General features: G+C 44.6%; 5 protein-coding genes across 5 annotated transcripts; 3 read left to right on the top strand and 2 right to left on the bottom strand.

The window, feature by feature from the left end:
- Positions 1-440: 440 nt before the first annotated feature.
- On the top strand, positions 441-3,546 carry N7483_002423 (uncharacterized protein; the record flags this gene model as incomplete). Its single annotated transcript, XM_057085860.1, has 4 exons — positions 441-525; positions 586-1,293; positions 1,361-1,812; positions 3,172-3,546. 4 exons carry the CDS (start codon positions 441-443, stop codon positions 3,544-3,546), a joined length of 1,620 nt encoding a protein of 539 aa, XP_056952009.1.
- Positions 3,547-6,218: 2,672 nt separating this feature from the next.
- On the top strand, positions 6,219-8,417 carry N7483_002422 (uncharacterized protein; the record flags this gene model as incomplete). The annotated part of the gene is made up of 1 exon (XM_057085859.1): positions 6,219-8,417. The coding sequence occupies one exon, from the start codon at positions 6,219-6,221 to the stop codon at positions 8,415-8,417; it is 2,199 nt and encodes a 732-aa protein (XP_056952008.1).
- Positions 8,418-10,309: 1,892 nt separating this feature from the next.
- On the bottom strand, positions 10,310-12,773 carry N7483_002421 (WD40 repeat domain-containing protein; the record flags this gene model as incomplete). Its single annotated transcript, XM_057085858.1, has 3 exons — positions 10,310-11,026; positions 11,081-12,658; positions 12,711-12,773. 3 exons carry the CDS (start codon positions 12,771-12,773, stop codon positions 10,310-10,312), a joined length of 2,358 nt encoding a protein of 785 aa, XP_056952007.1.
- Positions 12,774-15,006: 2,233 nt separating this feature from the next.
- Positions 15,007-15,504, bottom strand: N7483_002420 (3CxxC-type zinc finger protein; the record flags this gene model as incomplete). The annotated part of the gene is made up of 1 exon (XM_057085857.1): positions 15,007-15,504. The coding sequence occupies one exon, from the start codon at positions 15,502-15,504 to the stop codon at positions 15,007-15,009; it is 498 nt and encodes a 165-aa protein (XP_056952006.1).
- A 464-nt stretch (positions 15,505-15,968) lies between these two features.
- N7483_002419 (ankyrin repeat domain-containing protein) lies at positions 15,969-16,214 on the top strand (the record flags this gene model as incomplete). The annotated part of the gene is made up of 1 exon (XM_057085856.1): positions 15,969-16,214. One exon carries the CDS (start codon positions 15,969-15,971, stop codon positions 16,212-16,214), a length of 246 nt encoding a protein of 81 aa, XP_056952005.1.
- Between the last annotated feature and the right edge of the window lie 4 nt (positions 16,215-16,218).

Below are 16,218 nucleotides of genomic sequence, written 5' to 3'. Positions count from 1 at the left end.
CTAGCTATGGAGCTATCCTTGCATTCAGCCATATAATCACTTGGGAAATCATACAGAAGGAGACAGCGTCGGCTTTGTTTGGCGAGGATAAAGATTGGGCCTTTTTGATAATGGACCCGGTATTTTTAGATTTGTAAAGTTACATGCACAGATACACTTGTTAGATCTCCACTGTTTTGAGTCATACGATTCACCTTTGAAACAGGTCTTGAAATACACAGCCAGCCAGATAGGGACTAGTATGTCATGTGATTAGGGTTTAAAATAGCTTCTGTGTGTTGTTCGATATGGAAGGCGATGGCGGTCGGCACTGTACAAGCACGCGTTGATCAACGCCAATCTAGCTACAAACTGACTCAGCTTGAGGAGGATTCGCTTACTGAATGGATTATCTCTATGGATACCCGTGGAGTGCGCCTAGGCCAGCTACTGTACGAGCAATGGCCAATATTCTACTAGCTGCACGCGGAAGCCACCCCCCACCTACAGTCGGCAAGAATTGGCCATCAACCTTTATAAACCGACGTGAAGAGATTCGGACACGTTTCTCTAGGCGATACGACTACTAACGTGCCCGAAACGAAGACCCTAAATCGATTCAAGCATGGTTTACAACTGTGCAACAAGTTATTGATAAGAATGGGATCCAACCTGAAGATATCTATAACTTTGATGAGACAGGCTTTGCAATGGGTCTTATTTCAGCACAGAAGGTTGTAACACGACAAGAATGCTACGGTCGGCGATCTATTTTACAACCTGGAAACCGTGAATGGGTAACGGCAATTGAAGCTATCTGTGCAGATGGCTATTCATTACCACCATGTGTGATTTTTAAGGAAAAGGTTGCTATCGCTAGCTGGTTCGATAACCTTCCAAAAGATTGGCGATTTGAAATCTCAGCTAATGGCTGGACTACTGATCAGATTGGTTTACGGGGGCTAGAAGAGCTATTTATTCCATCAACAAGTTCACGTGTCCGTGGTCGATTTCGGTTGTTAATTCTTGATGGCCATGGTAGCCATCTTACACCTCAATTTGACCGAATCTGCTCAGAGAATAATATTATCCCACTCTGCATGCCACCACACTCATCACATCTTTTACGACCATTAGATGTTGGTTGTTTTGCTGTATTAAAACGTACATATGGTCGTTTTATAAGCGACCTTGCACGTACAGGCTATAACCATATCGACAAGCTTGATTTCTTAGCTGATTTCCAACGTGCGCGTGTTGAGGCTTTTCGGCCAAAGACTATCCAAAATAGCTTTTTAGCTACTGGATTAGTATGTACCAATTGATGCTGAAAGAGTTCTTTCTAAATTGAATATTTCTCTACGGACACCTACACCACCAGGTAGCCGACCAAGCAGCAGATCTAGTCAATTTACATCCAAAACACCTAGAACTGTGGTTCAGCTACAGAAGCAAGCTTCAACGCTGAAAGATCTTCTAAAACAGCGATCGAATAGCCCTCCAAGCCCGTCGAAATTGATGCTAGATCAAATCATCAAGGGACACTGTATATCGCTACGCAACACTGCGCTACTAGCACAAGAAAACGCCAATTTACGTGCTACAAATGAGAAGAAACGACAGAAGCGCAGTCGATCAGCTAGGCAGATACCCTGTGAAGAGGGTTGGAATGTTGAAAAAGGCCTACAGCTACTTACGCAGGTGGACTTGCCTGTTGAAGCACCTATGGTCGAATCACACACCCAGGTTGAACTACCTGTTCAGCCGAATCAGCCAGCCCCTAGGGCTCAGCCTAGGTGTAGTGGATGTCGAGAGGTTGGACATAAGATCAATGTATGTAAAAATCGTATTTATGACTGAATTTATTCGTGTTGGATTGAAATATTTGAATTTAAAAAATTCTAGTGGGGTAGGGTGTACGGCGACACCGGGAATTACGTTATTTAATAAGAAGGGGATTATTTACCAAGAAATAAAGGGGCTACAGTGAAAACAGCGAATAATACATGTAACTTAAAAGAAATGATGAATCGGCAAATTATCCATCCAAAAAGGGTAACTCTTGGCAGTTTTATGCATTTACGGTCTCCCATGGGGGACCGCCAAGAGGACCGCGGTCCCCCGTAGTGGGGTCCTGCCCATATCAAAAAAAGACCAAAGACCGCCGGTCCGGTCCCCAGTCCCAAAAGTTGGGACCGGGACCGGACCATTGAGAGGCCTAAGTTAATACTGGATGGTCGTGTTCCTGGGAGCATATCTCTCACGATGACGAAAGTGGAACGAGTCTAGCCACATAGGTAAATCTTATACAATCTTAGGGTTCCTAGGAGCTCTAGAAAGCTATCGTACACTTAGCGATGTACTTTAAGTGTGAACCTATATCACCTTCCCAGGATCAAAGGGCTCCTGGGATCTCCGTTTGTCGGCCTGTTAAACGCCAATTTGAGGGTCTCACGTATTTCTTGATGAGGAGAGTGTCTTTCAGATGAACAATCAATATTAAAGAAAGCTGTAGTAAACTCTAAATAAGTACAAGACGTAGCGTGAGGAAGCAAAAGAAAGAGGGTTCCTAGCGCCCAGGGGGACCCAGATACGCTATGTGGGTTCACATCCTCCACTTATCATTTTACACTCATGTCAGTTCCTGGCCTAAGACAAACCGAATCTTGGCGCACCCACTATACTACTCACTATTAGCCGGCGTGTGGCTTAACACAGACAGTAGTCGGGTGGCTGCCGCCGGGTGAGAATGGGGTGAGCGCTGCTTTAGCCCTACGTCATTGGGGGTGAGAAGGGGTGAGTGCACTATAGATAGGGTGACAAGGGGTGATGGCCGGGTGAGAATAACTCTGCGTCGTGCGAACCCGCCAATGACCCTTTCAGCTGAGCTAGAGCTAGAATATGATTGGGCCACATGCCTCTCCCTGAAACAAGTATCTGCACTTCGCCATAATTCATATGCTACAAGAGCAAAATGACGTTTTAGGGATTAATGTGCAGCAAAGTATGTTAGAAAGTTGAATCACATCCAAAGCAGAGCGTGTTTCCCAGGCCGCCTCATCGACGTATTGCTAATTAAATATCTGTCTTAAACTTCGCTTAGTTGGAGGGGGAAACTCCAGACTGAGATCAATATGTGAAGAGAATCCACGTGTGAAATATGATGATTTACTAGCTGAAGTAGATTATAAGGTCTGTCGTCAATCAATTTGGCGTTTATTACGCGAATCGAACCTTTGGAAATGGCTTGTTCTTCAACGTCCTGAATTAAAGCCTGAGCATGTGGCTAAACGACTTCAATGGGCACTTCGCGTACGTGACTATACCCCAGAGAAGTGGAAAAAGGTCTTTTGGTCTGATGAATCTACAGTAGAGCGTGGTAAAGGCTCTCGTCGCGAACATACCTTTACGCGCCCAAAGGATCAAATTGCTCTACGTGATATCCAAGAGGTATCTTATAAGGGTGTTAAACAGATGTTTTGGGCAGCATTTTCAGGCTCTAGGCGCCATACAGGCCTTATTCCACTATCAGGTGACCCTGATTCCCCTCGTGGAGGTGTAAATTAGTGGGTAATACTTGATTTATATCAACGTATCTTACCTACTCTAATCGGTGGTATTAAGGGTGCAATTTTTATGCAAGATAACGCCCCTGTACACACCGCTCATTCTATACGTAACTGGCTACGGGATCAGGGCTTTGAGGTTATGGACTGGCCTCTTCATTCACCTGATCTAAGCCCAATTGAGAACCTATGGGCCCTATTAAAGCAGAGGATTTACCAGCTTCATAGTGAGCTTCAGAACGCACGGGATACAGACGAAACTAGAACTATTGGCTGCAGCTGCACAGGAGGCTTGGGCTGATCTTGAACTACCTACGTTAAAAAATTTAGCTATAACCATGCCTCATCGTGTGACGGAGGTGATTGAGAGCAACGGATGGTACACTAGCTATTGAATTTATTGAGTTATTTCGGCACAAAAATAGTTCGGCAGGATAAAAGGCGGTAGCGAAGGTGTTTCCAACTCATTTAACGCCACTGTACGGAGGTCGGTCCGGAAAGTTCTCGCCAGAAATTATAATTTCTTTTTCTCACACTAGGCTATATACAGTAAATATTGAAATATATCGCGTAATCAAGATGTATATAAAACGGAAATATATAGTACTGAAATATAATAACAGCTTGAAACAGTAAATATTCACATATCTTCCCATATATCGCTGTCGCTGTCGCTGTCGCTGTCGCTGTCGCTGTCGTTGCCGCTGCCGCTGTTATAGGCGTTATCACCTAACCCGCTAGGGGCTACTTCACCTAATTTATCACGCCCCTCACCGTATTCGTTGCCCCCTTCTAGTCTAATGACTTGCTGTATATGCCATGGTATACGTTCAATCCAAGCTTGAATTTGCGCCTGTGGTAGATCACGCCACGCAGCCTCCCATACTTTAATCCCTTCTTTACGCGATTTAGGTGCTCCTTTTCGCGTAGTGTATCTCTTCATCCAAGGCCATGCAGGTTCAATCATATTTAGATCAGGCGAATTTCCAGGCCAGATCATTCGTTGGACCCCCATTATATCAAATATTCGCTGTTGGTAGTGATGTGAATGGGCTGGTGCTTTATCCTCTTGAACTATTGTTTTCGTTCGAATTCGAGCACATTCTTGGGCGAATGGAAGTAGTTTTGGGGCTAAAATCACGGTGTTGTATCGGTACCAATCGATTCCACCTTTCGAATTGCGTGCAAGCTTTCCATTCTTCTGAGTCCATCTCCACTGAGGTTGTCTTCCAGGCTTATTGCGTAGCCCTAATCGCTGTATACCTGAATTAAGCTCCCATTCTGCACGCATAATAGGCTCTAATTCAGTATTCCATTCGGCGATTTGGTGTTCTGCTTCACGCTTTTGGGCTGTAGTTTCAGGTACCCAACAATGACAGGGGCCCTTCTGATCATAAGAAAAAGCACCCCAAAACATGAACTCAGAGGCCCCCTTCCAACGTTCTCGAATACAGCTTCGGACGAACCGCTCACTAGAAGTACGCCATACACGATATCCACCCCGACGGTGTAATAAAACAACCGCAGTTTCATCAGTCCAAATCACATTCTTCCAGTCTTCTATAGTCCAATGGGCGTGTTTTAAACACCATTCAAGACGTTGTTTTTTCTGCTCAGCGGCAAGCCCAGGCTTACGTGTAGGCTTTGTTTTTCGTAGGCCAATTTTTCGTAGTACATGCCAAACTGTTGTTTTTGATATATTAATCCCTAATTATAGAAGAAATATTAGAGGAAATAACATATCAAGTAACATATGAGATAACATATCAAATAACACACCAAGTAACACATCAAATATTATACTAAATAACATATTAAATAACACACTAAATAAAATATCAAATCTTAGAATAACTAACCTGATTCACTGCGTAGCTCTGCAGCTAGCTGTTCACATGTTTTCTCACGCCCATAGCGGTCTACACGGATTTTCGCCCCAAGTGTGGTTTTAAGCTCATCTGTTTGCTTAGATGGACGCCCAGAACGTGCTTTATCAGCTAACATTTCATCTGATATATTGAATGGTCGCTGATTCGGCTGAAAACCTCGTTCGAGTGCACGGTTCCATATGTCTCCTATAGTACGCCGTGGAATATTCATAAATTCACTGATCTCCTTAGGGGCATGTCCTTGGGCCCTTAGGTATACAATGACAGCACGTTGCGCAATATTGGTCTTCATTGTAGCTGTATAGGTGGGACAAAAGTGTAGCTGTGTAGGTGGGATAAAAGTGTGAAGGGGTGTACGGACTGTAGGCGGGGTAAAAGATAAAGATCTACGTGTCCACGGGTGTTATAAGCAATATTTAGCCTAGTACGTAACACGGCAATACATCCAATATACAGCAGGCTATACACCTGACATACAGGGCCGGTAATATATCAAGAAAAAGAAATTATAATTTCTGGCGAGAACTTTCCGGACCGACCTCCGTAAGTGTATCTTTGTTGGAGGCGGTCTATATTAAGAGGCAGAAATCACACCGCCTATATTGATAACTCGCTTACTCTTGTCCCTGGCAGTTACTTGATCCACATCCCCATACTAAACATCAGCATCGATTAGTCCCTGCCACTCCCATACTTCAAGATATGTGCACTAACATGATTTACCCTATCAAATACTGACTAAGAAATACATTCAATACATTAGGCCATTGCTATCCCTGATGAAATGATGGCCGACGGCAGCTCTACAGATTACGAAGCTCTCTATCGAAGGGAGCAAGAGAGACGAAAGCAAGCTGAAGAACAAAGGAAAGAAGCTGAGGAACGAAGGAAGGAAGCTGAGGAACGAAGGAAGGAAGCTGAAGAACATACCCGACCGCTCACTTTCTTGGAGTTAATGCGCCATGGTCACAACCTGCTCTCAAGACCGCTTAAAGTCAGATCGCCGTCTCGATCAACAACAGGGAAAATACCCCCTCCAACCGGAAAGTACTGCCCGACGCGACTAGAACCATGGATAGAGTGCCCAAATGAGCAGCAGGAAATCTACAATGCTGTATGCAGATATCTCCAGCCAGCTATGGAAGCTCCAGCACAGTTGCCTACGTCCTTGGATTCCCTTGAAAAGGATGCTCGGCGATTTTGCCATGACCCAATGAACAGTGAGCGGAGTGTCGAGCTATATGAGCAAATTGCAGTGGAATGCTATGTTCGTGATATAGTTACGGAGCTATGCAAAATCGATGCCGCCCGAGACGAGTTCGGCCTTGGCGATGGAATCCAGTTCGACAATCACACCAACTCTCTCAATCCTAATTCACACACAGAAGCGAATACACTTCAGCCGTCAAGTGTTCACCATCCAAAGCCCGATCACTTTTGTATTCATCGGGTTGATGGGAACACTACTGCTCTCCTCACTACAGTCGAATACAAACCACCTCACAAGCTTCCTACCGAAATACTCCACAAAGGGCTTCGACCAATGGACTTATGGAGAGAAATGGTTAGATCAAACAAAATACCCCAGGAAGAGGCGAGGAAATTGAAGTACAATGCTGAAAAGCTTGTCTGCTCCGCTCTTGTCCAGGAGTACCATGTGATGATCCAGGAAGGACTTGAGTATTCCTGGTTAACAAACGGAATTTCCCGTGTCCTTCTTCGCGTCCCTTACGACAAGCCTGGTACATTGCAGTACTTTCTCTGTGACCCAAACAGAGAACTAAAGGGCGAAGTTCAACAGGATATTCAGGAGCCAAAGACCTCTATTGCGCGGGTCCTTTGTCTGTGCTTGATGGCATTCCGTTCCCCTCTGCGTAGCCAAGAATGGAGAAACAATGTATACTCAAACCCCTATCTGTGGAAAACCAGCTTCGACCATACTCGTTCTCAGATTGCAAAACCAGAATTGCAACAGCTCCAATTACATTCCGATAGTACCACCTACACCAGCCCAGAGTCAACTATGGATCCAAGTGCAGATTATCAAGCGTCTTCATCTCCATCGGAATCTCCAACACAAGGCCGCCGAGTTACAAGATCCCAGGCTAGCTGTGCACCCTCAACTCCACGTCATCGCTCGCAATCACCAGACTCCTCAGGCTCTGAGCCGAACCAAGCCTCACGGAAAAGGGGCTTCAGCCAAATTACATCTTCGCCATCTGTTCAACAACCCGCTCATGCGCCTAATACCAGAAGTGACCCGGGGAATCAATCCCGATACCGCAATTCACAATTCTGTACCCAACGATGTTTACTTGGGTTACATAGCGGCGGTGATTTAGATGAGTCTTGTCCAAACGTGACTCTTCATCGTCAAGACAAGGGCGACCGTACACATCCTATTACTTCAGAGGGATTGCTGCTTTCTTTGAAAGCACAACTAGATGAGAATATTGATCGCTGTATATCCCTTGGAAGCTGCGGGGCATGTGGTGCGCCATTTAAACTAACTTGCGCCACATACGGGTACACCGTCATTGGAAAGGGAACCACATCATACCTGTGGAAAGAAGTTTCACGCGAAGTACAGGTCTACCGAATCTTGCAGAAGGCTCAAGCATCTGCTGTACCTGTCTTCCTTGGTACAATCAACCTGGCGAAAATTTATTTCCTCCATGGGGCCGGAGATATTCGCCATATGCTGGTGATGGGCTGGGGAGGCGAGAGCATAGCGACTATGGAGCTGACGCCATGGCTTCGCAAAGAGATTCACAAATCGGATAAAGAAATCAAAGCTTTAGGAATCATCCATGATGACCTTCGGGGTGAGAATGTCCTCTGGAATGAAGAGCTTAGCCGGGCGCTGATCATTGACTTTCATCGCTGTACATTAAAACTTCGACCAACTCAACCGAGACCAGTGAAAAGACACCTTGGGATTTACTGTCAAGAGTCAAGCAATAAACGTTTGCGTGTTTTGTGAAAGTGGGTGGAAGCCAAGTATGTCTGCGCATAATTTCTTTCTTTGTGGAGGATCAAGTTAAATAGAGATGTCTTTAATTGAATACCTGCTTCCTTTTGATTAACTCTAATTAAGGGGCTCTGCGAGCATATTGGTACCTATTGGATGTATATACAATTGATCATCCTGTTTCATAATCGCATGATTATAGTGACCACATGGCATGGCCGCTGGTGATCACCGAACTAAAAGCGAGAAACCACCGACGGGGGTTTAGCCCGGATACATCTCCTTCATTACCTTCTCTCCCCCCAAGTCCTCTTTCCTTCATATCATTCCATTCATAGGTAAACACCATATGAAGTCCGTCACTAGTTTGGTATTATGGTCTTCACTGGTCCTGGCCCTGCCTATCTATGAAAGTACCTTGATAAAGGGCATGGGGATGTCAGAGAGTCTGAGTCAATTGGAGAATGATGTCACTGGGACAGGAACAGAGCATCTGATTCTGAGTGAGGGACATGTATTTTGGCAAGACATAAAATCTCATCCGGCACCCAGATTCGAACATCCAAAACCAACCTTGAAGGAGGACGGCCAAGATCGACAAGAGCAGAAACCCCCCTTCATTCGATCCAACGAGAAGGAGCTTTACCTACCAGTCAGAGCCTCGAAGTTACACTCCACTTCCATACATGCCAAAACCTCCTCATACGGCGTCTTCCTGGGTAAATGGTTAACATGCAAGAAATTCTACTTGGCAGACTACCATCACTATCCTTATGGTCCAAAGTCCAGGTCCAATTTAAGCTCCATACAACCGGACTCTCAAACTTTCGCATACAGTACTTGGTTTTTGAACAAAAGATTGATAGGTCTTATTCTTGAAAATTCTTTTCAGTTTGATCTTCGTTTATTACTCACGCGCTTGGTCACGTAGGGTATTCTAGAATGAAGAGGGTAGAATTCCTTATAGGTATTGAAAATACTCAGCCTAGGCTGCGCCAGCAGAACTTCAAATGCACGCATTCTAGATTTAGTGGCTACAGTACTTAAGAAGCTTCAAGTTCTTTATTCATTATCTCAACCGTTCCTCACATGCTAGCTTATTTGTTTTCGTTCCCTAGCTGTCTTTCCTAGAATTCTCGTCGTGATACTTTCCCCGCGCACACCAGCACATGGCTTAATATAGGACAGGTTCTTGCAACCAAATAACTGGGGGGGGGGGCATTATTATCGCGTGTAGTATAAATTAAGTTAACTCCGAATTCCCGTCAAACGTACTGGCCAATTATAACAGACCAGACACCTCATGCCATCAGTTTTATGTCAAATAGTTGAGGTTGGATGCTTCTGAGATCACAATAGACGTACAGTGCTTCCGGAAACTGGTGTCACCACTTATACTCTGACTCTTTCTCGAACCCTAACGCCAAGGACCGCTAATCCATATCAAGCGTAATACATAATATTTATATTACTTCAATATGTATGAATATAGATCGATGGTATTTAATAACCGTACTTGGCGTAAGTTATTTGTTTTATCCCTGTAAATTCGGCGGCAATGTATTAATAAGGGCAATAGGAGTGCAGCACTTGAAGAAAATGAAAGATGTCCGTGGAAGAAGAAAAAAAGAAGAAGTTTAAATTAATGGGCTGGTTTGACCAGGACAGACTAATACACTAGTCGCCTTTTGCTTCAAGCTGCGCTTCCTGTCTCCCACCTGCAAACGACCAGTCTAACAACATTCCCTTGGACCTTCTTTGGACCAGAAAGCATCGTACTGGAAAAGAACCTTAATTTTATGACATACCTACTCTGTCATATGGTTGGTTCCTGAAGGTGACTACTGACTTGGTTTTGAATGATTTACATGTATGGATTCATTAAAGATTCCTAGGCCTCAACTTTAGACCGCCCATGGCGCTAACATAGAATGCAGAGTAGTTCGGTCGAGTTCAAACCTTAATACTTGACCATTTGTCAATCCAATAGCTACTTTATCATCTCGCGAATCATAGCATGCTAGCTGTATATCTGATGATAGCCGAAGAAATGGCATCACTCCATAAAATATCCACTGATCTTTCATAATGAAAGTCTGTAAGGAATGTGGACGGTTTTTGTGGTCTTCTATCACAGCATCTTTAAGCCTCATTCGTTCAGTACCTGTGATGAGGTATAGATTATCTTCAGAGAATTTGAGGTTGAACACCGGCCCCGATGTTTCGATTTGTCTTTGTGGTCGGAGCTTGAGACGACTACCCAAACGACGGCCCAGAAATTTTGAGGTTTTGTGAGACTTTACAATATCCCAAAGCTTGATGGTGTTATCACTAGACCCTGACGCGATCTGCTTGCCATCTGGAGAAAACGCCACAGTCTGGACCCAGCCTGAGTGGCCTTCTAGTGTCTGTATGAGAGAAGTCCAGGTGCTCTCAGTCTTTGGAAAACTTTGGAAATATTGTGGAATTTTGTCCAGGTTTCTTAACCTCACAATACATGTTTCAGGACTGAAGATAAGAGCAGAGCTATAGACCTGTAACGGCCAACGAGCCATATTATAGTAATGCCGTAGCAGAAAACGTGTAGCGTCTTGCATAAGTGCCAAAGCCGAAGAATCCTCCTTTGACAGACTGTCAGCAAAAGACGTGGAAACCAACAAATATAAGATACTTACCTTGGTCATATCATGTAGGGCTTTGATCAAATTAATAGCTTTGGGGAGCCTATCTAATAGGCTGAAGCATTCCAGCCATTCCAAAAGCTTGGTCTTTGGAAATATCCCAACCGGCCCTTCCTCAAAAACTCTGCTTTGCGATATAGCCCTTGGTGGGACTTTCTGGAGATGTTGTACCCAAAATGTTGTTGCATAGTTAAGATAAGATAGTAGTAGAACGCTTTTCCTCGTGCTTTTCAGTGATTTTGCAAACTTGTTGGTCGAATCATTAGGTCGTCGTAGGTCTATAAGATTGACTTTTAGCTGTTCACTTAAGTAAAATAGACAGCCAATAACAATATTATAATATTCATAGTGACCATGCGAGTCAAGTATGGCCAATCCGTTCTCCTCTGCTAGATAATCTCGAGCGGATTGATGGACGAATTCAATGGTGTTTCCCTGTATTCTGACGAAAGATGCATAATGATTAACTAATAACTTGATTATATCATCTCCACTGGATAGACCAGTCACACTGGGAACTTCTTCTATTTTCAAAAGTTGGTATATGAGCATCATTGCCTTCAGTAGCCGCAGATAATTATGGACTTCATCTGGCTGGCCTTCGCAAAGCTGATTCAAAATTCGATCGTAAAAAAGGTCTAGCCCAGGTGGTAAATCTTGAATAGTGGCTAAGGCTTCATCTACGCAGATATCCTCAAGCCTCTTGCATACCAGACTCACCCATAGAAAGGTGCGCTCGGCTTTCGCAAAAAGTTCAGTTTTCAATCTTCTCATAAGTACCTCTCCGTATCTGTTTCGAAGGTTCAGCTCATCAACTTTGTAGGAGATATAGGTCTGCACGGATTGAGAGATATGTTCGAGGTTGAGCTCCAAACTGACTTGCATTTGCTTATGTCCAGCTAATAATGTGCGCTCTGCAGCTTCTAATGGCCGGCTTGTCAGGAGCCATTTGATTTTAGTAGGCTGATCAAGACCATTTCGGATAATGAGTTTCAAGAAGTTGACCATACCGCTATCTTGGCACTCATCAAGGGCATCCATAATGACATATACCCTTAAGCAATCACACTGGTCTAACATCTCCCAAAGGATATCCCACAACCCTCGCCATGAGCTAACGTCCTCGCTGAAACGGTCGTTCTGAGGGTCCCATCGACATCGCAAAGAGTCTTTCAGTTCAACTCGCTGGCTTATCAATCTTAGAATCAAGGCTTTGATGACCGACTCTAGGGTGTTCAGTTCACTATCGGCATTTCGGAAAAAGAAATATGTCACCACAGTAGATGTATCATATCTCTTTGAGAGTACTTCTGTAAGCCCGATCAACATCATTGTTTTCCCTTTCCCAGCACCACCCTTGATCCAGAGAAGACAGAAATTATTCCCATGTCGCCAAGTACGGTATTGCGGGTCCTGGAGAACCCACTCAAATGATTGACAGAGTAATCTGTCCTTGGCCAACTTCAAGCGGGTTTTCACGGCTAGAGAGTCTGGGCAACGAAGGTTTTGGAGGCACATCCGATCGATGTCTTCAGTAGCATGTCCTTGTGTATAAAATGCGTTAATTCGAATCTAACCTTGGTGATACACGATCAAACCTACCCTAGTAGATCTCCACCCTGACCGACCCTTGGTTGGTCCCAATCTGAAGTTCATCATTTCTCCCATGGAACTCAACGGCTGACATGATCGAAATCGCAAACTGCACAATATGCCATGGTTATATATATGAGAGCTGTATTCACGGTAGTTGCCAGTCATTCAGCTAGGTGAGGGGCATCCCTGCAGCTTTGTTATCAGGTGACCAGAACGCGCCAAAACGCCGTTTTCTTACGGACCACCATAGAATCCAGACCTAAGGACATGCCTTCCAAGCATTAATCTAAACAGGAGGATGGTCGAAGGGACAAAGAATAAGGATGTATTTAAGTATACAAGATCCTCCGTCTTTACAGCCTGATTTTGCGGCGAACGGGTGGTACAATGAGACAACTTGCCAGGTTGCGATGTACTTGTGGATGTTTCCGTGCATTTGAACATTCCAGGAATATACCACACCTCGGAAATTCCTTTCACCGTCTTGTGATTATGTTCTTCCCGTGCCTGTATAGAAAACGTTCTGAAACTTTGCAAGAATTCAACTAATCTATATGTGGGATAGTGTATCTTGGCAAGAGGATTTGAGAAAGAATCGAAGAGTGTAACTGGTGACACCGGTTTCCGGAAGTATTGTACATTATGTACAAACAAAGCGGAATAAAGAGAAGGACGGATTTCCAACGGCTCCACAAGGGCTACTAAGTAACTGAAAACGACAGTCCACTCCAAAAATGAGTTTTGGGAGTTGATTTTGAAATTCGTTAGATATACACTGTAAATTTGCCCCGATACTGCCCCCAGCTAAAGCAATATAATTAAGAGCTTCTTGGCAGCGGTGCATTGAGAAATCTTTTCATTCAAATAACTGAACTCATCAAAACTGGTGACTAACTGGGATGGAAAGAGAAACTTTGCAGGCTTCTGTTTTGTATTCAGACATATTCCGTTCACTTCAAATTTGCACGTCTCGTCCAGGATGTCCATTTGACTCATGAACCATCGCTGGATCTTGTTCAGGCCCATAGATAGGAAAGGGCTGTGGGTCGCTGGCATGCAAGGCCGAGATGACACCATTCTGAAGCGCGCGTACGGCTTGTCTTCGATCCTGCAGTACCAAGCCTTGCTCTTCAAAACACTGCATTAAGGTATCACACTCGCTTACCAAGCAGTCGTTAAACTCTTGAAGTCGTCGATGTTCTTCCTCGAGCCGAATCATCTCCGCAGACTTGATGACATAGAACTCCCACATATCCAGGTAGCAATCGAGCAATTTGAGAGCTGAATCAGCTCGGTCAGGGTTAAAATGCAGGAAATCGCGGATTTGCGACTCTAGGAGACCAGGGCAAGCCGTTAAGAATAGTTAGCTTACTTCATCTCGCTGTTTGGGAAGAAGTCCTACCTCGGGATCAGTCACGGTGGAGTTGGCGCTGTGCTTTGAATCCGCCATCTTGTCGTTTTTGGGAAAGTCTTGAGCCGGAAGGCATTGTCTCTTAGGTGGGTGGTCGTCCGACGACATTGATTAGAATGATTTCTGTGACCAAGTGGGGGACACTGAGAGCCTTAGGTATTTATAGACATCGTGATGGGTCCGGAATTCGTCTGATTTTGCTCGTTGCTCACGGTTGATTCACAGTCTTGGATGATTCAATCTTTAGCTTCCGAGCATATTCTCGAGTCACAAAGTTGAAAGAGGCAGATAGGAGATTCTTCCGCGTGTTGAAACAGCCCCTATGGAGTGGAGCCTAGAGCCGTGCAGCCTTCAACAATAAACGGACATCAACCTGTTAATGAAAAGTGGAGGAACCAAGCAGAGACAACGCTGTGGCCATACAGTAGTTTTCGAAATCAGCTTTACCAAAACCTCTTTTAACTTAATTCCCGGAAAGAAGGATCCGAAATGCACTAATTTGCTTTTGATCACCGCGTTTATAGTGTCGACAGAAATGTAAAGTAATACCAATACCATAATTATTGGGCTAGTGTAACAATACTGTAATTTCCCATAGAATTGCGTAGAATCACTGTTTTGATAATCTGGCACGATCGCCTATTCCCAGCCGCTTGTCCTGTTTTGCTCCCCAAATGTACACCAAAAACCAGGGATCAAGGAATAACACTTGGTTGCTGATCAATCTTGTTGAAGTGTCGACTCTGGTGGTTTTATCTCAAAGCTGTGGCCACTGGGTCTGGATGATTGGTCCAAGGATTTTCAGATCGAGGATACCCTGTGTACCAAGAATGCGATGCCTTAGAGCACAGCGCTCAGATAGACAACCTAGAAGAGTTAATTACTGTATAAGAACTCTTAGTATATACCAAACTTACCTCGCTAGCACCAATGCTAAATCCCCATTCGAGTTGGGACAATGACCAACTCTACACCCTTCACACAGTTCACTATCGTGTGGTCCTCTGCTCTGGCCAGAAAACCTGGGTGGCCGTACCTCAATTCCATTCCATTTTTTCAGCCAGTATGTCACTCTCTCTGCATAGCACCCGGTATCCAGGAGTAGCCGACCAACTGCTCCACAATTTTTGCATCGCTGATGATACACTCGTGCATTATATCGCCGTGGAGAGTACATGCGAATCGTAATCGCGACTTTTTTGCTCGACCAACCACTGGAGTGACATCCGCTGTTTTGGCATATAAATCGACCCATAACGTTTGTGTCCCATTCCTTAATGTTGGTTTCCTCGTCATCGGCGTCAAAGAAGTCTATCTGAAGCCCTTCCTCGTCTAATAACTGAGCTACATCGTCGTGAAGCTCTGGGTGTAGCGACCATAGTTTTGCAGCTTTGCGTCCCTTGCGTGGCATTTTGAAACTGAGTGCCGGTTGTGTAATTTTAGAATGTCAATGATGTCAAAAGCCTGCGCTGAGAACTTGGAATTTGATCGAAATATGGCCTTGAATGGGCTTATGAACAATTTTCTGGGAGAAGTGCTACCCCGCTCCAAACAAAGCAGCACCTGTACCTCCTGAGGACAAACGCATCACTGCCACAGCATAGGTGAATTAGTAGACATGTTCCATATCTGGTGTAACACGACGCTCAATGTACAGCTGACATATGAATAAAACCAAGGGACATGCAAACAGCAACTGAATGAGCATATGTAAAGTACATACAGCTCAATGTACAGTCCCGACGAGTGATGCCCCCACTGTGGTGCGCATGCCGTGCAGGGCAGTACCAAATAGTTCGACTTCTTCTGCGACAAAAGTCAATCGATGTCAACCAAAAGAGCCCCACAGGGACGACTCCACTCCAGGTAGCCGTCATGTTTGGACATTCTTCCACTGTTTCCCTTCTTCTCCAACACGATTCTATTTCAGTAAATGAGCCTGGCCCTCACAAATTTACTGCGTTGCTCTTCGCATCGGCAAACGGGATGCGCGAAAGCGCTGAAAATCTATTGCGACATCCTGATACTGATTCTACCACAATTGATGACAAAGGACGCACGTCGCTCTGGTGGGCACAGCATGGAGGACATTCCGAAATTGTTCGACTTCTTTCCAGATAGGCTT

The sequence above is a fragment of the Penicillium malachiteum genome, assembly GCF_028827825.1.
Source record: "Penicillium malachiteum strain IBT 17515 chromosome Unknown utg000001l:1.0-8184562.0:1.0-8186909.0, whole genome shotgun sequence".
NCBI classification, from domain to species: Eukaryota; Fungi; Ascomycota; class Eurotiomycetes; order Eurotiales; family Aspergillaceae; genus Penicillium; species Penicillium malachiteum.
The sequence above is the reverse complement of the archived record's forward strand: the minus strand, read 5'-3'. Positions and strand labels throughout refer to the sequence as shown.